The 17,596-nt window shown below is 53.8% G+C and overlaps 1 protein-coding gene across 4 annotated transcripts in view; it reads right to left on the bottom strand.

Annotated features, from left to right (window-relative positions):
• The window catches only part of CAPN5 (calpain 5), a 56,613-nt gene that overhangs the window by 29,608 nt on the left and 9,409 nt on the right, over positions 1-17,596 (bottom strand). For all 4 annotated transcript variants that reach the window (XM_079103269.1, XM_079103271.1, XM_079103268.1 and 1 more), the window contains 2 exons: positions 7,143-7,342; positions 4-135 (listed from right to left, as the gene is read on the bottom strand). In XM_079103269.1, coding sequence (XP_078959395.1) covers positions 4-135; positions 7,143-7,307 — 297 coding nt within the window. In that variant the 5' untranslated portion in view covers positions 7,308-7,342. The remainder of the gene's footprint in view (positions 1-3; positions 136-7,142; positions 7,343-17,596) is intronic.

The following is a 17,596-nucleotide window of genomic DNA, read 5'->3' as shown; positions in this document are numbered from 1 at the left end:
CACCTTCTGCCACAGTGACTCCCGGGAGGCGAGTGAAGAGCAGGCCGCCACAAACCAACAGTTGCCCACCTGGCCCTGGTGCAGGTCGTGGGAGCTGATGCCATCCACGAAGAGGCGGGGGTCCTCACAGATGTCCTACAGAAAGACAGAGAGAGCATGAGGGCCCAAGGAGCACAGGAGGCCCGCCTGGCAGAAAAGGGACCCCGTCCACTGCCAGCACGGAGGTTCTCCTGTCCCCACACACCCGGGGCGTAAGTTGGCAGACATCTCCCCAAACCCAGCCTCCCCTGGGTCCTGGTGGGATGCCCTCTCCCCTCCCTGACCCAGGGCACACTTCTGCCAGCAGCATGATGATGAATAGGCTGTAGAAGTGGTCAAGGCGCTGGACTGGGGTGACCACCTTCCTTCCACCCTTGTGGCCCTGCCTGACCAGCCAGCCCTGCAGCACCTGCACCAGCCGGCCCTCGGGTGCCCTGCGTCATGATTAAGTGGGGTGGGGACGTGGGGGTGAGACATCGCAAAATGGGTGGGGAGGGGGGTTGGAGGATGGGGGAGGTGGAGAGCAAAGGGCGGGGCATGGAGAGCAAAGGACGGGGCATGGTGAGCAGAGGGCGGGGCCTTGGGAGCAGAGGGCGGGGTGGGGCGGGGCAAGCTGAGGTCCCTCCTGCTCTCATCTGATCCCCAATCTGATCCCCACACCCGCTAGGAGTATGAGATGCTATTCAATTTCAGGAATGGGGGTTCACAACAGGGTGGCAGCTGGTCAAAGGCATTCAACACAAAATGTCCAAATGGAGCAGAAAGTCCTGCTGCGGGGCTGGGGCTGTGGCTCAGTGGTAGAGCACTTGCCTAGCATGTGTGAGACGCTGGGTTCAGTTCTCAGCACTGCATATAAATAAATAAATTAATTAATTAGTTAATTAATTAAATAAAGGTTTATCAAAATATTTTTAAAAACAAGTCCTGCTGCTTTTCCCCTGGGGACTGGCGGTGATGGCAGGAGGGGCTGCGCCCTAAGACATGTCAGGAAGCCAGACTGGGGCAGTCACTGTACGGTGGAAGTGACTCACACGACAGTGGCTCTGGGACCCAGCCCTTCCTTGTTTCTGGAAGCCCACTGCTCTGCCTGCAGGGAAGTTGGCAGGGGACTCCAAGATCAGCGGCCCTCCGCACCAGACCCTTCCACGGAGCTCACCAGGGTTTTCCTTTAAGGCTCTCTGAGGCTGGACAATGGGAGAACCATGGACTTTGGCCTCAGCACCAGGAGACACAAGCTGAAAGGGTTCACTCACTGGCTGGCATCCCACAGCACCTGACATCCCAGCCCAGGCCTGAGGCGGCATCTGGTTAGGTCTCTGCAGGGTGGCAGACAACCTTGGCTGGGAGCTGAGCCCCAGCTAGAGCGACGAGGGCCTGCCTGCACCACCTGTGGGCCAGATGGGCCAGGCCGAGGTGGGGCTGGGCAAGAGGAGGGGATCTCTTCCCCTGCCCATCTAGACCTTGGCTGGAGCTGCATGTGCCACCTGTGTCCAGCAGGCCACCCCAGGCCTCTCCTTCTCTCTTCCTAGCCCCTTCACTCTGTGAAGTGACTTCCCCAAGGCAGGTGAGGGGAGGCACTGAATCAGGTCTTCTATGTGCCACACAGCCTGCTGGCACCATGATCAATCCTCACTGTGGCTTGGAGAGGGGCAATACACCCATTTTACATTTGAGAGGTGGAACAACATGCCCAAGTCACCCAGCAGGGCAGGGTGATTGCAGATCTCTCTTTCTACAGGTTTGTTCCTGAGCTCCATCAATCACCACAGAGCTCCTGGGGCTCTGCCACAGGTGGCCAGTAGAGGGCAGCAGAATCAGGAAGATAGAATTTCAATTCCTGCTCCCTATTCATTGGCTGTGCAAGTTTGGGCCAGTAGCTCAACCTCTCTGTGCCTCCATTTCCTCACCTGTGCAGACAGGTTGTTATTCCTGCAGGGCTGTTTAAGGTCTACACAGATCTTAGTGGCAGAAATTTCAGGTGGAAATGGGACAAAGGGTCCTCAGTTCCCATACGATGTTTGGGACTCCTCTGGTTTCCAGAAAAACCATAGGACCCTGGAAAGGACTATAACTCCCCAGAGGGCAAGAGCGGCTCCTGAGAGCTGACCCCTTTTTCCAGGTGGAACTGCAGAGTGACCCAGAACTGTGCTGCGAGGAGGCGTCCCCAGAGCAGGTCCGAGTGCTTCACCCCAGGTTTTGGGAAGCCCAGGGAGGCAGCTTCCTTGCTCCTGTCCCCAGGGCCTCTCGGCTGCCTTCCTTATCTTGTCTCCCAGCCCAACCCACGCCCGGCATAAAGGTGACTTAGCATCTGCCTGAGGCCCAGAAGGATGGGGTGGGAGGGAGCTTCCATATCTGGAGGGCCCCAGGCAGGGCATGCCAGGGGGAGCCAGCGCTGCAGGGCATGCCTGGAGATGCCTGAGGCAGCCCTCCATGTCAGATGCTCCCAGCCTGGGACAGATGCAACTGCCCATTCCACAGAGGAGGAGGCTGAGCCCGGGAGGTGGCAGGAAATGCAAGGTCACAAGAAAAGTCACAAAACCCAGTCTGCTGGGCTCCTATCAGGGCGCCCCCCCCCCCCCCCAACTGATGCCCAGTACTGCTGGGGCAGATCTGTGGGGCAGGCACGCCCCAGAACAGGGCTCTGGACCCAGGCACCTCTCCGGCGAAGACCGGGCTCCTGGTCAGGCTTCCAGGGTTCCGCTTCCCTGACTCTGTGGAGACTGGGACCAGGGCAATCAGAGCCTGAGAGGGAGCAAAGAGGCCTGGGCACGTTCCTCCTGCCTGGAGAGGCTTAGGGTCACCAGCTCTAATCCCAGGAACCCTGTGAGGTTGGGGCACCTCTAAAGGAGCAACCATAGAAACAACTCCCAAGGTCTGGGCACGTGCCGGGAGCCGGGCATGGTGCGAAGCAACCCTGTGAGACGGATACCCTAGCATCCCCTGTTACAGACGAGGAAACCGAGGCACAGGGAAGTCAGGTTGCTTGCCCAGGACCACACAAGAAGAGGTTAACTGAGACTCAAACTGGCAGTCTGGCTCTAGAAATCCCGAGTAGGCCAGGTTTATGGGTGACAAAGCCTCCCTTCTTTCACCTGTCCCCCTGCATCTGTTCTGTGCCCAGCTTAGGGAGCCGGTGTACCCAGAACATGACCTGCCACCATGGGGCCAGGTTTCTCAGGACTGGCGTTCGTCCTTCTACCTTTCCTGGGTCAGCAGTTGGACATGTGCCACAAAGTGAGTCAGGGACAGTCCCTGCCTACAGACAGGGCTTTTGAGAAGGAGGAACCAGTGCTGAGTCTCTATGTGAGCAGAGCTGTCACAGCAGGAAAGATCACAGAGGCCACCATCAAAACAGGTGTGGAGAGGGTTGATAGGCAGAGGGGTTCGGAGACAAATGAGAACTCCAAATACTCCCCAAGGCAGGGTCCACCCTGGAGACAGACGCCACCCCAACACGGCCCTGCCCAGACGGCCACCTGTGCCCTCCATCACTATCCAGGCCTTTGGGTCCCCCCCACCCTCCAGGGTGAGCAGGGCTTGGCAGGCTCTGCTTGGCTGGAAATAGGATTGGAAGGCCAAGTGGCAGGGCTGGGGGATGGGCCTGCTGTGAGCCCCAGGCCAGGAGGGCTGGGGAGGCTCCCCTGGTGAATACACCCCCAGGGCACAGGCTTCTGCACCTGGGGTCACCTCTCCCTGCTCAGTGCTCCCAGCCTGCCGGACTGGCTCGACCAGACGCCGGCCGGGCCACAGCCCCCAGCCAGCTCCCTCTGGCACAACAGGAAGTTCAGGTTTCCAATCCTAGAGGACACACAGGTGGGCAGCAGGCGGTGGGTCCACAGGCTGCACCTGCAGGGGCTCCTGGCCTCTGCTCCCCGCCGTTCTCCACCCACCTTCACCCTGGAATTTAAGATCACAGAAGGAATTGACTACTGGGGACACTGGGAGTGGGACTTCTGCCTGGGACAGGATAGGGCAGTGTTCTCGTGAGTCAGGCCCTGTGACCTGCACCCTCTGCAACAGGCTTGCCTCCCCTGTCAACCCCCATCCCCTCCCATTGCAATTCCCCTCCTTCAAGGTCACCTCCTTTAACGAGCCTCTGTGGCTGCCCTGACCCTATTCCCGTGCCAGGAGGAGACTGGCTCCTGGGCAGGGCACAGACCTGCCCAGCACCCGGCCTTGGAGCAAACAGCCTGCTTGTGGACATTTAGGGGCCTTATGCTCAGCACGGCAGAGGAGCAGAGTCCTCCCCAAGAAGTGGACATGAGCCCCAGAGAGTGGGGATGGGCCACTAGGCTGCCTTGGTCGAGTTCTGGGGGTTCCAGAGCTGACATTAATTTGTAAGACCTCCCCCACTTGTCCCATTTTTTTATTCCACCAAGTGACCCCCAGACTGATGTCCACGTATAATAAGTAGAGTGCTGGCTGGGGGCACTGTCCCCGCCAGGGATGACAAGAGGCCCTCTACACGGCCCTGGGCCTGAGAGAGGTAGAGGTGGCACCTGTCCATGCCCTCAGGTCTCCCCTGAGTTCCCAGGCCCCACTGACAGTGACCAAAGTCTCTTTTCTCCCTGATCAGCTGTGAGGGAGGCCAGCAGGTGTTTACCTGCTGGGAAAAAACAAAACAGAAGACAAGGAGCCTGCAGCAGGGTTGGGCCTAAGGCAGGTGCCCTGGTGGAGATGGAAGAGGACCAGGCCTGGTCCCACCTGCAGAATCAGTAAGAGGGGATGCCCCCGGCAGGATGGCTGGCTGAGGAGACCCTCCGAGGACGGAGGGCTACTGTCACCAACAACTTAGAGAAAAGGAGCCAGAAATGGGAGAGAAGTGAAGAAGGGTTTCCCCTGGGCTGTAGAAAACGTTGGCCTTCGACTCTGTTTGTAAACAGGTGAGTTATGGGACCCAGGAAGTAGGACTTCATAAAAACGCAGCTGCCTCGGGGCAAAGTTTCACTGGGCAGCGGCTGAGAGCTAATGATCAGGAGCCGGACCCGCCCGCCCTGACCACACAGGCTTGACTTCCTGCTCTGCAGGCCTTCGTCCAGCCATCCAGCCGTGGAGAGGACTGCCTGCTGCAGGCCTCGCAGGCGTGGCCAACACGGTCTCCAAACCCACACAGTCATCATGCCAGCCAGGTGGTCTCACCTCCTGGTCCACGATAGCCCCCCCAGGGGGGTTCAGGCCTTGAACACCTCCATGCAGTGATCCCCCTAATGCTGCCTCGTGGGCCCCCTCAGACACATCCCTCAAGACCAACCAGTACATGCTGTCACCCCCTCAAGGCAGAACGACTCTGCTTCCTGCTTGTCAGTCAGGGCTGGAAGGGCCCAGGGAGGAAGGTGGTGAAGCAGAGAGGGCAGGGACTCCGTCAGTCACACAGCCAGGGTGACCACAGCCTGCCCACCCTGCCCCAGTCAGGCCTCACCAGCTTCCTTCTGGGGCCCAAGGCCACAAACAGCTTTAGTCTAGGCGACGTCCCAGGGCGGGAAGAGGGTCAGGACGAGGGCAGCCAGGGTGGAGCAAGAAGAGGGCAGAGAGCTCAAGTGTCCAATGCTCCTCCCTGAATCAACACCCCACAAAGGCCCTTTGAGAGTGGCCTCCTTCCCCACCCTCTTGACAAAGAGAAAAGGCATGGGAGGGTGGGCCACTGAAATTCTGTGACCAGGTTGGAGACTCTGAGGAATTCCAGAGAATGAATGCAGGGGCCAGAGGTTCTCCTGCAGCTCACAGGGCTGAGGCCAGGGAACCAGGGGCCCTTCACCTGGTATCAGAGGAAGGTCTAGGCAGGCAGGACTCCAGGGCGCGGGTCCACCTCTGCTCGTGACTCACCAGGTAATGCGAGGTTCAGGCCTCCCCTCCTGGCTTGTTTCCCTCCCTCTCAAGGGTTCCGGTCCAAAAAAATGCAGGGGCATTTGTGAGTTGGAAGGGGTTTGAGACCCAGCCTAGGAGAGGAGCTCGAACAATAGATTTAATTTTCCCCCCAAAGTCCAGGGGCCAGAAAGACTTTGTAAATGCAAACCCGATTCTGTCGCCTGCTATAGAGAAGCTGGCCCGGGATGGCTCCCAGGGCCTCAGAACAAGGGCCAGCACCTCAGCTTGGCACATGGGCCCCTCCCAGAGCCACAGCCCTGAACACCTGCCCCCAGCAAGCCTGGGCGCTCAGGCCTGCCCGTCCCCACCTGCCTCCTCGCCCTTGGCTGAGATGTCTTAGCTGAGAACTGAGCAGAAGTCACAGTCTCCTCCGGGTCCGGGTGGCAGATAGAGCAGTCTCCCACACTAAAGTCCCTTCTGTGGGACAGACTCTCACAGTGTCACTAGCATGGCCATGGGAACTGGGGAGGGGCCTGGGCTGTGACCTCCAGAGGTTTCCCCTTCATGCTGGTCCCTGGGGACACCCACTCCGCAGGGTCCTCTCCCCTTCCAGCCTCCCAGCCAGGAATCAGAGGCGAGGGGATGCAGTCATTCTGTGGGGCCACACTCCAGCCTCAGTTCCCAAGGCCAGGATGGGGAGCAGTCATGAGGTGCCACCGGAGTTCATCAGATCAATATTCATGGCAAAAGCTCCCTGTACTGGCGCCAGGCCCTGTTTCAATCCTCACACAAGAAGCAGAGGCTGTTGCTTCTGACTGCCATTATTATTACCAATTCGTCATCATCATAAATACTTTCATTTATACAGGAACTGACGATTTCAAAATCATTATGGTGCCCTATATACATGTATGAAAAAAATTTTTAAATAAAAAAAATCAGAAGAGCAAAAAATTATCATTATGAAAATAATAATAAGGAAAGTAAATTTCTTACCCTTGAACATCACTCTACATTTTACTAAACAAAAGTCACATCCAGGGGCCCAAAACAACCCTGGAAGGGAGGGTGGCCAGGCTGAGCTGACCATCACGCTTTCCTGGTGTGCCTGGTTGAGCAGTGGTGGCTGCCAGGTTAGGGCCCATTCTCCTGGACCCCTGCCAGGTCAAATCCCATAACAGGGTCCCAAAATAGGCCCCTCCCCTCTCTGGGCAGCTGGTGCCCGCCCTGTATCCCTGCAGACTCAGCCCCTGGGGCTCCAGCCTGCTTACCCAGCTCCACAGGGGCCAGGCACTGACCTTGGGCCGCTTCCACCTGACAGTGGGCCCCGGGGTGCCCTTGTAGTAGAGCGAGTCGTCCGTAGCAGGGAAGTGGGGGTCCTCGAAGAGCACCTTCTTGCGCAGACAGGCCCGCTTCAGGGAGGAGTAGCTCTGATCCTCATAAGGCTTCACGCAGGAGAACATGGTGACCACTGCCCGGGGAGGGGAGGCAGGAACACCTAGAGGACAAGAAGGCACAAGGGCTATCATGCATGGGGACCTCGAGGCCCCGTCTGGCATCAGCCCCATGTTCTGCCCTCAGCAGCCCTGAGGCGTGGGCTTCATTACCCTCACCACACAGGCAAGCTGAGGGCAGAGGCCTGCCCATGGCCACACAGCTGGCATATGACTATGAGGATGGGGCTGCTGGCCTGGCTCTGCCACCTGGGTTCTCTCCTTTCGGATGCCTGGAGGGGGCGCAAGGCCTACAGGCCACCAGTCCAGGGCTCAGGGCTGGCCCGGCCACGCCCCCTTCCCCTCTTTTCAACCAGCTTCCCGGGACCTCCAGCCAAACAGACAAGTGGCCAACCCAGCAGCTCTGGGGCTGGCACCACACCCACAGCAGAGCAGCGGGGACTCCCCACTCTCCTTCCTCCCACCCTCACCTAGAGCCAGGGGCACATGTCCTCCCTGCACCTGAGATTCCAGGTCTCTGTGGGGAGCAGGTCCTGGCTCCCACCTCCCCGCCTCATTCCCCAGCCAGCACTCTGCACCTCGAACGTGGATGCTGACCAAGTACAGACTGGATGTGGGAGGGAAGGAGAGGGAGGGAGGAAGCAGACAGTGGGGACTGTCCCATCAGGTGCCCTGACAGGTGCTGAGGCCAAGACCTAACGACTGTCCCCCTCTGCCAGCTGGACCTTCACACCCCGTCCAGGCTGCAACAGCTCCACACCAGGATCTACGCCTCCTGATCCTGCCCAGGCCAACGCTGCAGCCCCATCACGGTTCAAATGAGCTTCCCAGCCTCACCTGGGGGAGAAGGAGGCTCAGTAGGTTGGGTATCAAAACCAAGTTTGAAAGGAGGGTGTGGGGGCAGAGGCCAGTTGCACCACTCACCTGCTGGGTGACCTTGAACAAGTCACGCAGCCTCTCTGAGCCCCTATTTTCTTATCTCTGCCATGGGAACAGCGCTGGTCCCAGAACTGGAAGATGCTGTTATAATCGACCACAGGCTGGGAGAAGGCTGGGCAGGCCAAAGGCAGGAGGAGCAAGAGGGCGGGGCTCGGGACCACCATGCGGAAGCCACCTGGGTTGTTGTTTGGGTCTATTATTTGCAAACAGAGCTGGATGGGCATCTTGTCACCATTTCAAGGCTCAGTGATGTGACCTGCCCAAGTTCCCGCTGCACAGCCTGGACTCAAACCCAGGCCTTCGGACTGCGGGGCCTCCACTGTGGCCTCTCAGCCTGCCTTGCAGGAGAAAGAGCTGAGCAGGTGGGGCTCCCCACACACCCTGAACTGAGCTGGGGTCTCACAGGAAGGGGAAGATGAGAAACAGGAAGACAGGAGTCAGACTAGGAAGAATATGGTCACAGAAGGACAGCAGGATATGGACAAAGGACAGCTAACTTGTCCCTTGTTCTGTACCCACAGCCACTTTGTCTTCCATTCCCATATCCACATGGGGCTGCTGTGTGACCTCAGGCCAACCAATTAACCTCTCTGGCCTCCCCTCTACCCAGCCCCCTCCAGCCTTCCCACCTCCCTTGGAGGCCTGGGGAACAGCCAAGGGGGGCGCCTGGAGAGGGTTCTGGCCCACAGGCACCAAGCAGAGCCATTAGCACTGTGAGTTCCCAGCAGCACAGCTCAAGAAGCAATTTAAGCTGCAAGAACTAGATCAGAGAAGCTGGAAGCAGGAGCCCAGAAACCAGCTTTTGCGATTCCAGTATTTCAGAGCCCAGAGGGCCTAGAGAAGCGGAGTGGGGGGCAAAATTGGTGGAGAATGAGAGTTCTGGCTGTTGCCCAGGCCAGGCCTGCTCCCAGGGAGGAGAAGGCGTGGGGGCTGACAGGGGAAAGTCTGGCCAGGCAGGGCCCAGGAGAACAGGGTGGGGCCTCGGGCCTCGGCGAGCTGCTGCGGGGCTGTCCCTCCACCACGCCACACCCAGACAGCCAGGCTGATCCTGGCCTCCCTGTGCTGGTCTGGACCCTGGCCTTTGGGCAGAAGCCCTCCTGCTGCACCAGTGTCCCTGGGTCACAGAATCTAGAGTGGCTCCCCACAGCTCCAGGCGGTGTCATGGATGGCCACAGAAAACGAGGAGGCAGGAGAGCGGCCTTCCCAGCCCCGGCCTACCCTCTCTGGGTCTGAGCTTTGGGCCAGGCCCTTCCCATCCTCTAAGCGATTTCACACTGTGCTCCGGTCAGCCGGGGCCCAAAGGGGTTTTCAGGGTATCTGAGCTTCCAGGGGGTCTGTCAGCCTGACGCCTTTCTTTTCTTTTTCTTCTTCTTCTTTTTTTTTGACTGGGGATTGAACCCAGGGCACTCCACCACTGACCTACATCCCCAGTCCTTTTTTATTCTGAGACAAGGTCTCACTAAATTGACCAGACTGGCCTCAACCTTGTGATCCTCTTGCCTCAGCCTCCTGAGTAGCTGGGATTAGATAGAGGCCGGCACCACCCGGCTTGGCTCCCTCTTCCCTTTCTCGGCCAATCTCACCCTGCATCTTGCACCAGGACCTGAGCTCCAGTGCTATGTGTTCCCTGCAGCCCCCCTAATGCTGCTAACCTCAGGGCCTTTGTGCCTTTAGCCCCTTCCACAATCCAGCCCTGCCTCACCAGTCCCGGAGCGCCTTGTCCAGCCCATTGCACGTGCCTCCTGGACTGAGCGGGTGTCCAGGTCCTCTCTGCATTCCCAGGTCCGATGTTGGGGGCTGGGACTGAGTAACAGCTCAGTGGGCCAAGCAAGGCGAGGGCCGAGGCACTCCTTCACTCCTCCACGGCACAGCAGGCTCAGACAGAGCTCCCGAGGGGAAGCTGCTTTCTGGTCACGGCCCAGCACTCAGGTGGGCTGGAGTTGGGCCCACCATTCCCTACCAGGCCAGGCCTCCCTTTCCCTCCCTGCTCTTCCTCAGGGCTGGGTGCCAGGCGAGGCCCACACCCCGTGTCCAGCCTGGTGTACTCTGCGGGGCCCGCCCTCCTCCAGCTGCAGACACCCTGGGCTTTAGTTCCCCAAAGCCCGCCTAAGCTGAAAGGCCTGGGGCAGGACTTGTGGCTCCTCTGGTCTGCACAGTCCTTGTCTGGAAGGAGGAGGGAAGGGGCCAGCCCCTGTGCCTCTGTGAGCCCTGAACAAGGCGCCACCGCAGAGCAGCACTCTGGACACCTCCATGGGCTGCGAGCAATCAGCTAGAAGCAGACCACAAAGAGCTGAGGGGGCCAGATATGGTGGGGCACGCCTGCAGGCCCAGTGCCTCTGGAGGCTGAGGCCACAGGATCACAAGTTTAAGGCCAACCTGGGCAACTCAGCCAGATCCTGTTTCAAAAACAATTTTTTTTTTCTTTTTTTTAAGGCTGGGGATGTAGCTCAGAGGAAGAGCACTTGCTTAGCAGGTGTGAGGCTCTGGGTTCTATCCCCAGCACCACAAAGGAAGAAATAGAAGGGGAAAAAGGAGCAAAGTCAAAGAAAAATAAACCCATACCACTTGCTGGTGGTACTGGTGGAGGGTAGGGTGCTCTGAGTCAGGAGCCGAGACTGAGCTCCAAAGCTGTGCGCAGGGCAGGCACTGACCTCTCTGAGCCTCTGAGGGGGAGGCAATGGAGGGCATTATAGAAACCAAAGGCATGGCTGAGCTAAGTGCAGTAGCAAGAAGACCTCAAATTGGCACAAAGCACCAGGAACAGCCAGTGATTTGCAGAGAAAAAGCTAAGGGACTCACGCTACCAGTATGGGGTAGACGGTAGACCAGTGGAACTGAACTGAAGGGTCAGATAGGACCAGGCGTGATGGCGCACACCTATAATCCCAGTGGCTCCGGAGGCCGAGGCAAGAGGATCTCAAGTTCAAAGCCAGCCTCAGCAACTTAGGGAGGCCCTAAGCAGCTTAGTGAGACCCTGTCTCAAAACAGAATAAAAAGGGCTGGGGATGTGGATCAGTGGTTAATCACCCCTGCCTCCTGGGTTCAATCTCTAATATTAAAAAAAAAAAAAAAAAAAAAAACAACCGAGGAGCAGGAGAAGGAGGAGAAATGGCGCCAGGTAGATCACAAGCACAGGGACACCTGAGGCATGGCCATGCCTGGTACTTTTGGAAAAGGACCATCCTTTTAATAAACAGTGCTAGGTCAATTGGCTATTCATATGGGAAAAAATTCATCCTGACGTCTACCGATCCCACACTACACATGGAAACCAATTCCAGGTAGACTGCAAATCTAACTGCAAGGTAAACCAATAATGCTTTTAGAAGAAAACATAAGAAAAGGAATACATCCATATGGACAAGAAATACAAAAAAGGGCTTGACTTCACTAGTCATTAGGGAAATGCAAATTAAAACCACAAGTAGATACCAGGATATCCCCCGCTAGGATGGCTAAAATGAAAAATACCATAAACACTCACAACAGAGCCACAGAGCTCTGTGGCAGAGCATCTGCCTAGCGTGTGCAAGGCCTGGGTTCCATCCCCAGCACCACACCAAGGAAAAGAAAATCCCAAATGGCTAAGCCATTTGATTCAGCTAGTATAGCTGAACAAAGGCATACTCTATTGCCCAGGAATTCCACACCTAAGAATATGTCCAACAGAACTGTGTGGCATATTCACCAGTAACGTGTACAGGTGTTTATCCCCATAGTATATTATGAAAATTAGAAACAACCCACATGTCCATCAGCAAAAGACTGGATAAATATGTTGTCACATATCCACATGATGGACTCCCTAACAATGATGAAAATGAACAAATTGTTGCATGCAACTCCACGAATGGCTCTCACAAGCATGATATTCAACAATAAAAGTAGGACCAGGATCACCCTGATACCAAGCCAGAAAGCAAGAAAACTGTAGGCCAATGTCCCTAATGAACACAGATGCAAGAAATCTTCAACAGCTGGACGTATTGGTGCACCCGTATAATCCTGGTGACTCAAGAGGCTGAGGCAGAAGAATAGCAATTTCAAGGCCAGCCTTACCAACTCAGCACGGCCCTGAGCAACTTAGGAAGATCCTGACTCAGATAGATAGATGATAGATAGATACATAGATAGATAGGGCTGGGTATGTGGCTCAGTGGTAAGGGACTCTGGGTTCAATCTCCAGTATGAAAACAACAACAAAAGAAAAGAAAAAAAATCCTCAACAAAATAATAGAAAACAGAATTCAGCTGCACATTAAAGGGATTATTCACTATGATCAAGTGGTATTGATCCCTGAGGATCAAGGATGACTCAATATTCATGTATCAATAAAAGAGATACACATTACATATTAACAGAATAAAAGACAAAAATTATATAACCATCTCATTAGATACAAGGAAAGCATTTGACAAAACCAAGCATCCTTCATGATAAAACTCTCAACAAACTAGGCATAAGAGAAACATATGAAAATCAGTATTCTTTCTTCTTTTTTCCATTTTATTTTTCCAAATGGAATTGAACCCAGGGTCTCATACATGCTAGACAAGCAAGTTCAAGGCCAGCCTCAGCAACTTAGTAAGACCCTGTCTCAAAATAAAAACCATAAAGGGCTGGGGCTATAACTCAGTGGTAGAGCACCCCTGGGCTCAAACCCTAATACTGTAAAAAAGGGAAGAAACAAAACAAAAACAAAATCTACAAACTTGAATACTTGATAATCAGATGAGCCAGGGTAAAATCAGCTCCAGGCCAGAAATAAATGAAAAGATGCTTTGTTTATGGATTGGAAGAATTAATATTGTCACAATGTCCACACCACCCAAAGCAATCAGATTCAGTGCAGTTCCTATGGAGGTTCCAAAGACATTTTTCACAGAAATAGAAAAGAGAATACTGAAATTCACATGGAACTAGAAAAGGCCCCAAATAGGAAGGAAGAAAAAAAAAAGAAAGAAATCTTGAACAAGGACAAAGTTAGAGGAATCACAATACCTGACTTCAAAGTATAGTACAAAGCTATAATAATCCAAACAGCATGGTGCTAACATCAAAGCAGACACAGAGACCCATGGGACAGAACAGAGCCAAGAAATAAATCCACACATTTATGGTCAATTGATTTTCAATAAAGGTGCCAACAGCACACAACAGGGAAAGGACAGTCTCTTCAATAAACAGTGTGGGAAAACTAGATATTCCCATGCAGAAAACACTTATATTAAAACTTACAAAAGTCTGCTCAGATAGATTAAAGACTTAAACTTCAGACCTAAAATTGTAAAACCACTGGAAGAAAACAGATGGGGAAAAGCCAAGACATTGGTCGAGGCAATGATCTTTTTGCATCTGACCCCAAACCACAGGCAAAAAAAGTGTAAAATAGACGTAAGGTACTACGTCAAACATTTCTGCACAGCCAAAGAAATAATCGGTAGAGTATAGAGACGGTACAGCATGAAAGGAGATATTTGCAAACCATACACATGACAAGAGGTGAATGTCCCAAATATATAAGGAACTTGTATCATTTAAAACAACCCTGTTTGAAAAAAAGAAAATGGACAAAGGACCCAGAGACATTAAAAAAAAAAAAAAAAAGACAAATGACCAACAGTTATGAAAAAAATATTCAGCATCACTAATCATCAGGGAGACACAAATCAAAACCCAAATGGCATGTTACCTAATACCGTTGATGCCTGGCAGCAGAAAGATGGGAAAACAAGTGCCCCCAAGGACGTGGGGGGCGCCTCGCATGTGGTCGGTAGGAGGTAAATCAGCAGAGCCATGTGGAAAGCGGCCTGGAGGTTCCTTAAGGAATTTAAAATAGCTGGGCGCAGTGCACACACATGCATGTCTGTAATCCCAGCAGCTCAGGAGGCTGAGGCAGGAGGATGGTGAGTTCAAAGCCAGTCTCAGCAACTTAGGCCCTAAGCTACTTGGGGAGACCCTGTATCTAAATAAAATACAAAAAAAGGCCAGGGATGTGGTTCAGTGGTTAAGCATCCCTGGGTTCAATCCCCAGGACCAAAAAAAAAAAAAAAAAATTAAAAATAGAACTACCATCTGATCCAACAGTCGGTCCCACTGCCGGTTTACATCCAAAGGAAATGAAGTCAATACAGTGAAGAGATGTCTACACTTCCGTCTTCACTTCACTGCAGCATGATTCACAGTAGCCAAGATCTGGAAGCAAGTGTCCATCAACGTGTGAACAGATAAAGAAAATGTGGCACACAGACACAATGGAATACTATTTGGTCTTATGAAAGAGGGAGATGTGGTCAATAGGGACAACATGAATGAGCCTGGAGGATAGTATGTTAGATGAAATGAGCCAGACAAATACTGCATGATCTCACTTATATGTAGAAATCTAAAATGCTGAACTATAGGGAAGAGAAGGAGGGCTGTCAGGCACCTGGTGTTGGTGTTAGAAAAGGAGGGTTGGGGAGATAGTGGCCCAAGGATACAAAATTTCAGGTAGGAGCAATAAGTTCAAGAGACCTGTTGTACAACATGGTGACTACAGTTAATAACAATGTATTGGATTCCCCCCACCCCTCAGTATTGGGGATTCAACCCCAGGAACTGAGCCACATCCCCAGCCCTTTTTATTTGTGAGACAGGGTCTCACTAATTTGTTGAGGCTGGCCTCTAACTTGTGATCCTCCTGCCTGAGCCTCCAGAGTCTCTGGGATTACAGGTGTATGCCACCACACACCAGCTAATAATGTATTAAATCTTAAAAATTGCTGAGAGGATTTTGAGTGTTTTCATCAAATAGGCACAAACAAGGTTATGTGAAGTAATACATATGTTAATTAGCTTAATTTAGCCATGAATACATATTTCAAAATATCATAGTGTACATGAATATATACAATTGCTGTCCATGAATATTTTAATTTTAAAAAAGGAAAAGCAGGTATAATTCATATGTAGTGAACAGAAAATAAGAGAACAACCCCTGTGTCAGTCAGCTCTCTGCTACTGTACAAATACCCGAGATGGCCAGCTGCTAAAGAGAAAAGGTTTGTTTTGGCTCACAGCTTTGGAGTTTCCAGTCCCCAACTGGGGACCCATTGCTTTCAGGCCTCTGGTGGGGATGTGGATGGCGACGGTGGAAACCCATGGTAGAGCAAAATCACTCACGCCCTTGTGGCCATAAAGCGAGAAAAGAGGAAGAAGAGACCGGGGTCTCAGAGTCCTCTTCAAAGGGCACACCCTCAGTGACCCACTAGGTCCCATCTCCTAAAGGTTCCCCACCTCCCCACAGCACCTCCCTGGGGACAAAGCCTTTAAGACATGGGCACTGGGGTGGGGAGCATTCCGGATCCAAACGATAGCGCTCCTTTTGGGGTTGGGACTGATGGGCATGAGGGGGCTTCTGCCATTCTGACAAAACTGTTCCTTGAGGTAGGTGGTGGTTACATGGGGCCGGCCACTTTCTTTTTTATTTTTTCAAGTACTGGGGATCAAAGCCAGGGCCTCATGCATGCCAGGCAAGTACTTTACCACTGAGCTACATTCCCAGCCCTTTGCAAAATTGCCAAGACTGGCCTCCAACTTGTGATTCTCCAGTCTCCCCCCTGAGATGCTAGGATTATAGGCATGCACCACCATGTCTGCTTGGGGGTTGTCACTTTGGAAGTCCATTGGCCTGTAGGCTTATGATGTATGCACTTTGCTCTGGATCAGTTAAGTGTCATTAAAAGTTTTTAAAAGCTGGTACAGTGGCCCTGGGAAGAAGGAGGGCTAGATGTGGCAACTTAGGCCCTAACAGATCTGGGCTTTTCACAGGTACAGCTCTGTCACATTTGATACTACAAGCCTAAGTGGATGTACTGGGGACGCAAAGCAGGAAAGAGTAAAGAGTGTCAGCCTGGACCTGGCCTTGTCCTCTACAGGCTGTGTGACCTTCTACAGATCTCCACCTCTCTGATCTTCAGCCTCCTCCTCTATCCCTCAGGACACCTGTGGCTTTGCCATTCGGAGTGCTCAAGTCCAAGAGAGGGCCCAGATGTGGTGCCCTAGCTCCCCGTGGAGCCCACCCCTTCAGATTTCCCTGGGGCCTGGGTTTACAGCCAGCCTCAGAACATCTCAGGAGACGTTCTTGGACTGGAGAAGCACAGGTACAGTACTCAGGGAAGGATCAGAGATGAGGCTACCGAGGACCCAGCCAGAGGTCCTTGGAGGCCCCTCCACAGGAGGGGTCAGGTCTTTATCCTGAGGTGAGGAAGCCCGGGGAGGTGCTGAGCAGGGGAAGGACCATGTTACCACTGTCTCATTAAAGATCCAGCTGGTGGCATGCCATGCATGGCTGAATAAGGTTTGTCTCCACCAAAACTGATACTGAGGCTTAATTCTTCAGTGAGGTGACATTGGGAAGTGGATCCTAATGAGAGGTGTCATGGGGTCACGGCCCTGGAATGGACTACCTATCACGAGAGTTCAGTCCCCTCTCTTTCACATGGGCCTGCTTCCCTTCTGCTTCCTACCATGAGTTGAAGCAGCATAAAGTCCTTACCTGATGTTGCCTTGGATCCAGTCTTGGATTTCCCAGCCTCCAGAACTGTGAGCCACAATAAACCTTTGTTCTTTATAAACTACCCAGTCTCAGGTGTTCTGTTATAGCCACAACAAAATGAATGAAGGCATTGCCACATGGAGGACACACTAGAAAAGGAAAAGACTGAGGGCTGAAATGCCAGAAGAAAGGCTGAGAGCTTGAACTGGCATGGTCACACGTGAATGGAGAGGAGTGCATTCCAGGGGCAGACCCACTCTACAGGGGGGCAGTGGCAGTGGGGGTGAAACAGAGAGTACAGGAATGCCGGCTGGGGTCCCTCCTCAACCCATCCCCACAGGGTGCCCCGGAAGGCACAGGCCTGGCAGGGTAGGTATCATCTAGCGCCAACTGCAGAAAACAGAGATGCGCCCATAGCCTGGCAAGGTCCCCCACGTCCCTCATTTCCTTTCCTCAACCTCCTCCTACTCCCCACTCCAAATAAGGCACCGCCACCCTTCGCCCTGTGAACAGGGAAGGCTGCAGGCTCCAGCCTCACCATGCTCCGGATGCCATCAATTCCGACTTGTACCCCTCCCTGGCACCCACTCTGGCTGGCTCCAAGTTGCTGATGAGGAGGGCTAGACCCCTGAGGCAGTCCCAGGTGACTCGCTGAGGTCAGTCCTCCCAGGGGCGAGGCGGGTTGTGGGGCGGCTTCGGGGTGGGAAGCCTGAGTGGGGCGCAGTGGCGTGGGCCATGATCCCAGCAACATGGGAGGCCGAGGCAGGAGGATCGAGAGTTCAAGGCCATAAAGGCCCTGTCTCAAAACAAAAAACCAAA

This window comes from Sciurus vulgaris, assembly GCF_902686455.1.
Source record: "Sciurus vulgaris genome assembly, chromosome: 11".
NCBI classification, from domain to species: domain Eukaryota; kingdom Metazoa; phylum Chordata; class Mammalia; order Rodentia; family Sciuridae; genus Sciurus; species Sciurus vulgaris.
Note: the sequence above shows the minus strand (reverse complement) of the source record. Positions and strands in the feature narration are given on the sequence as shown.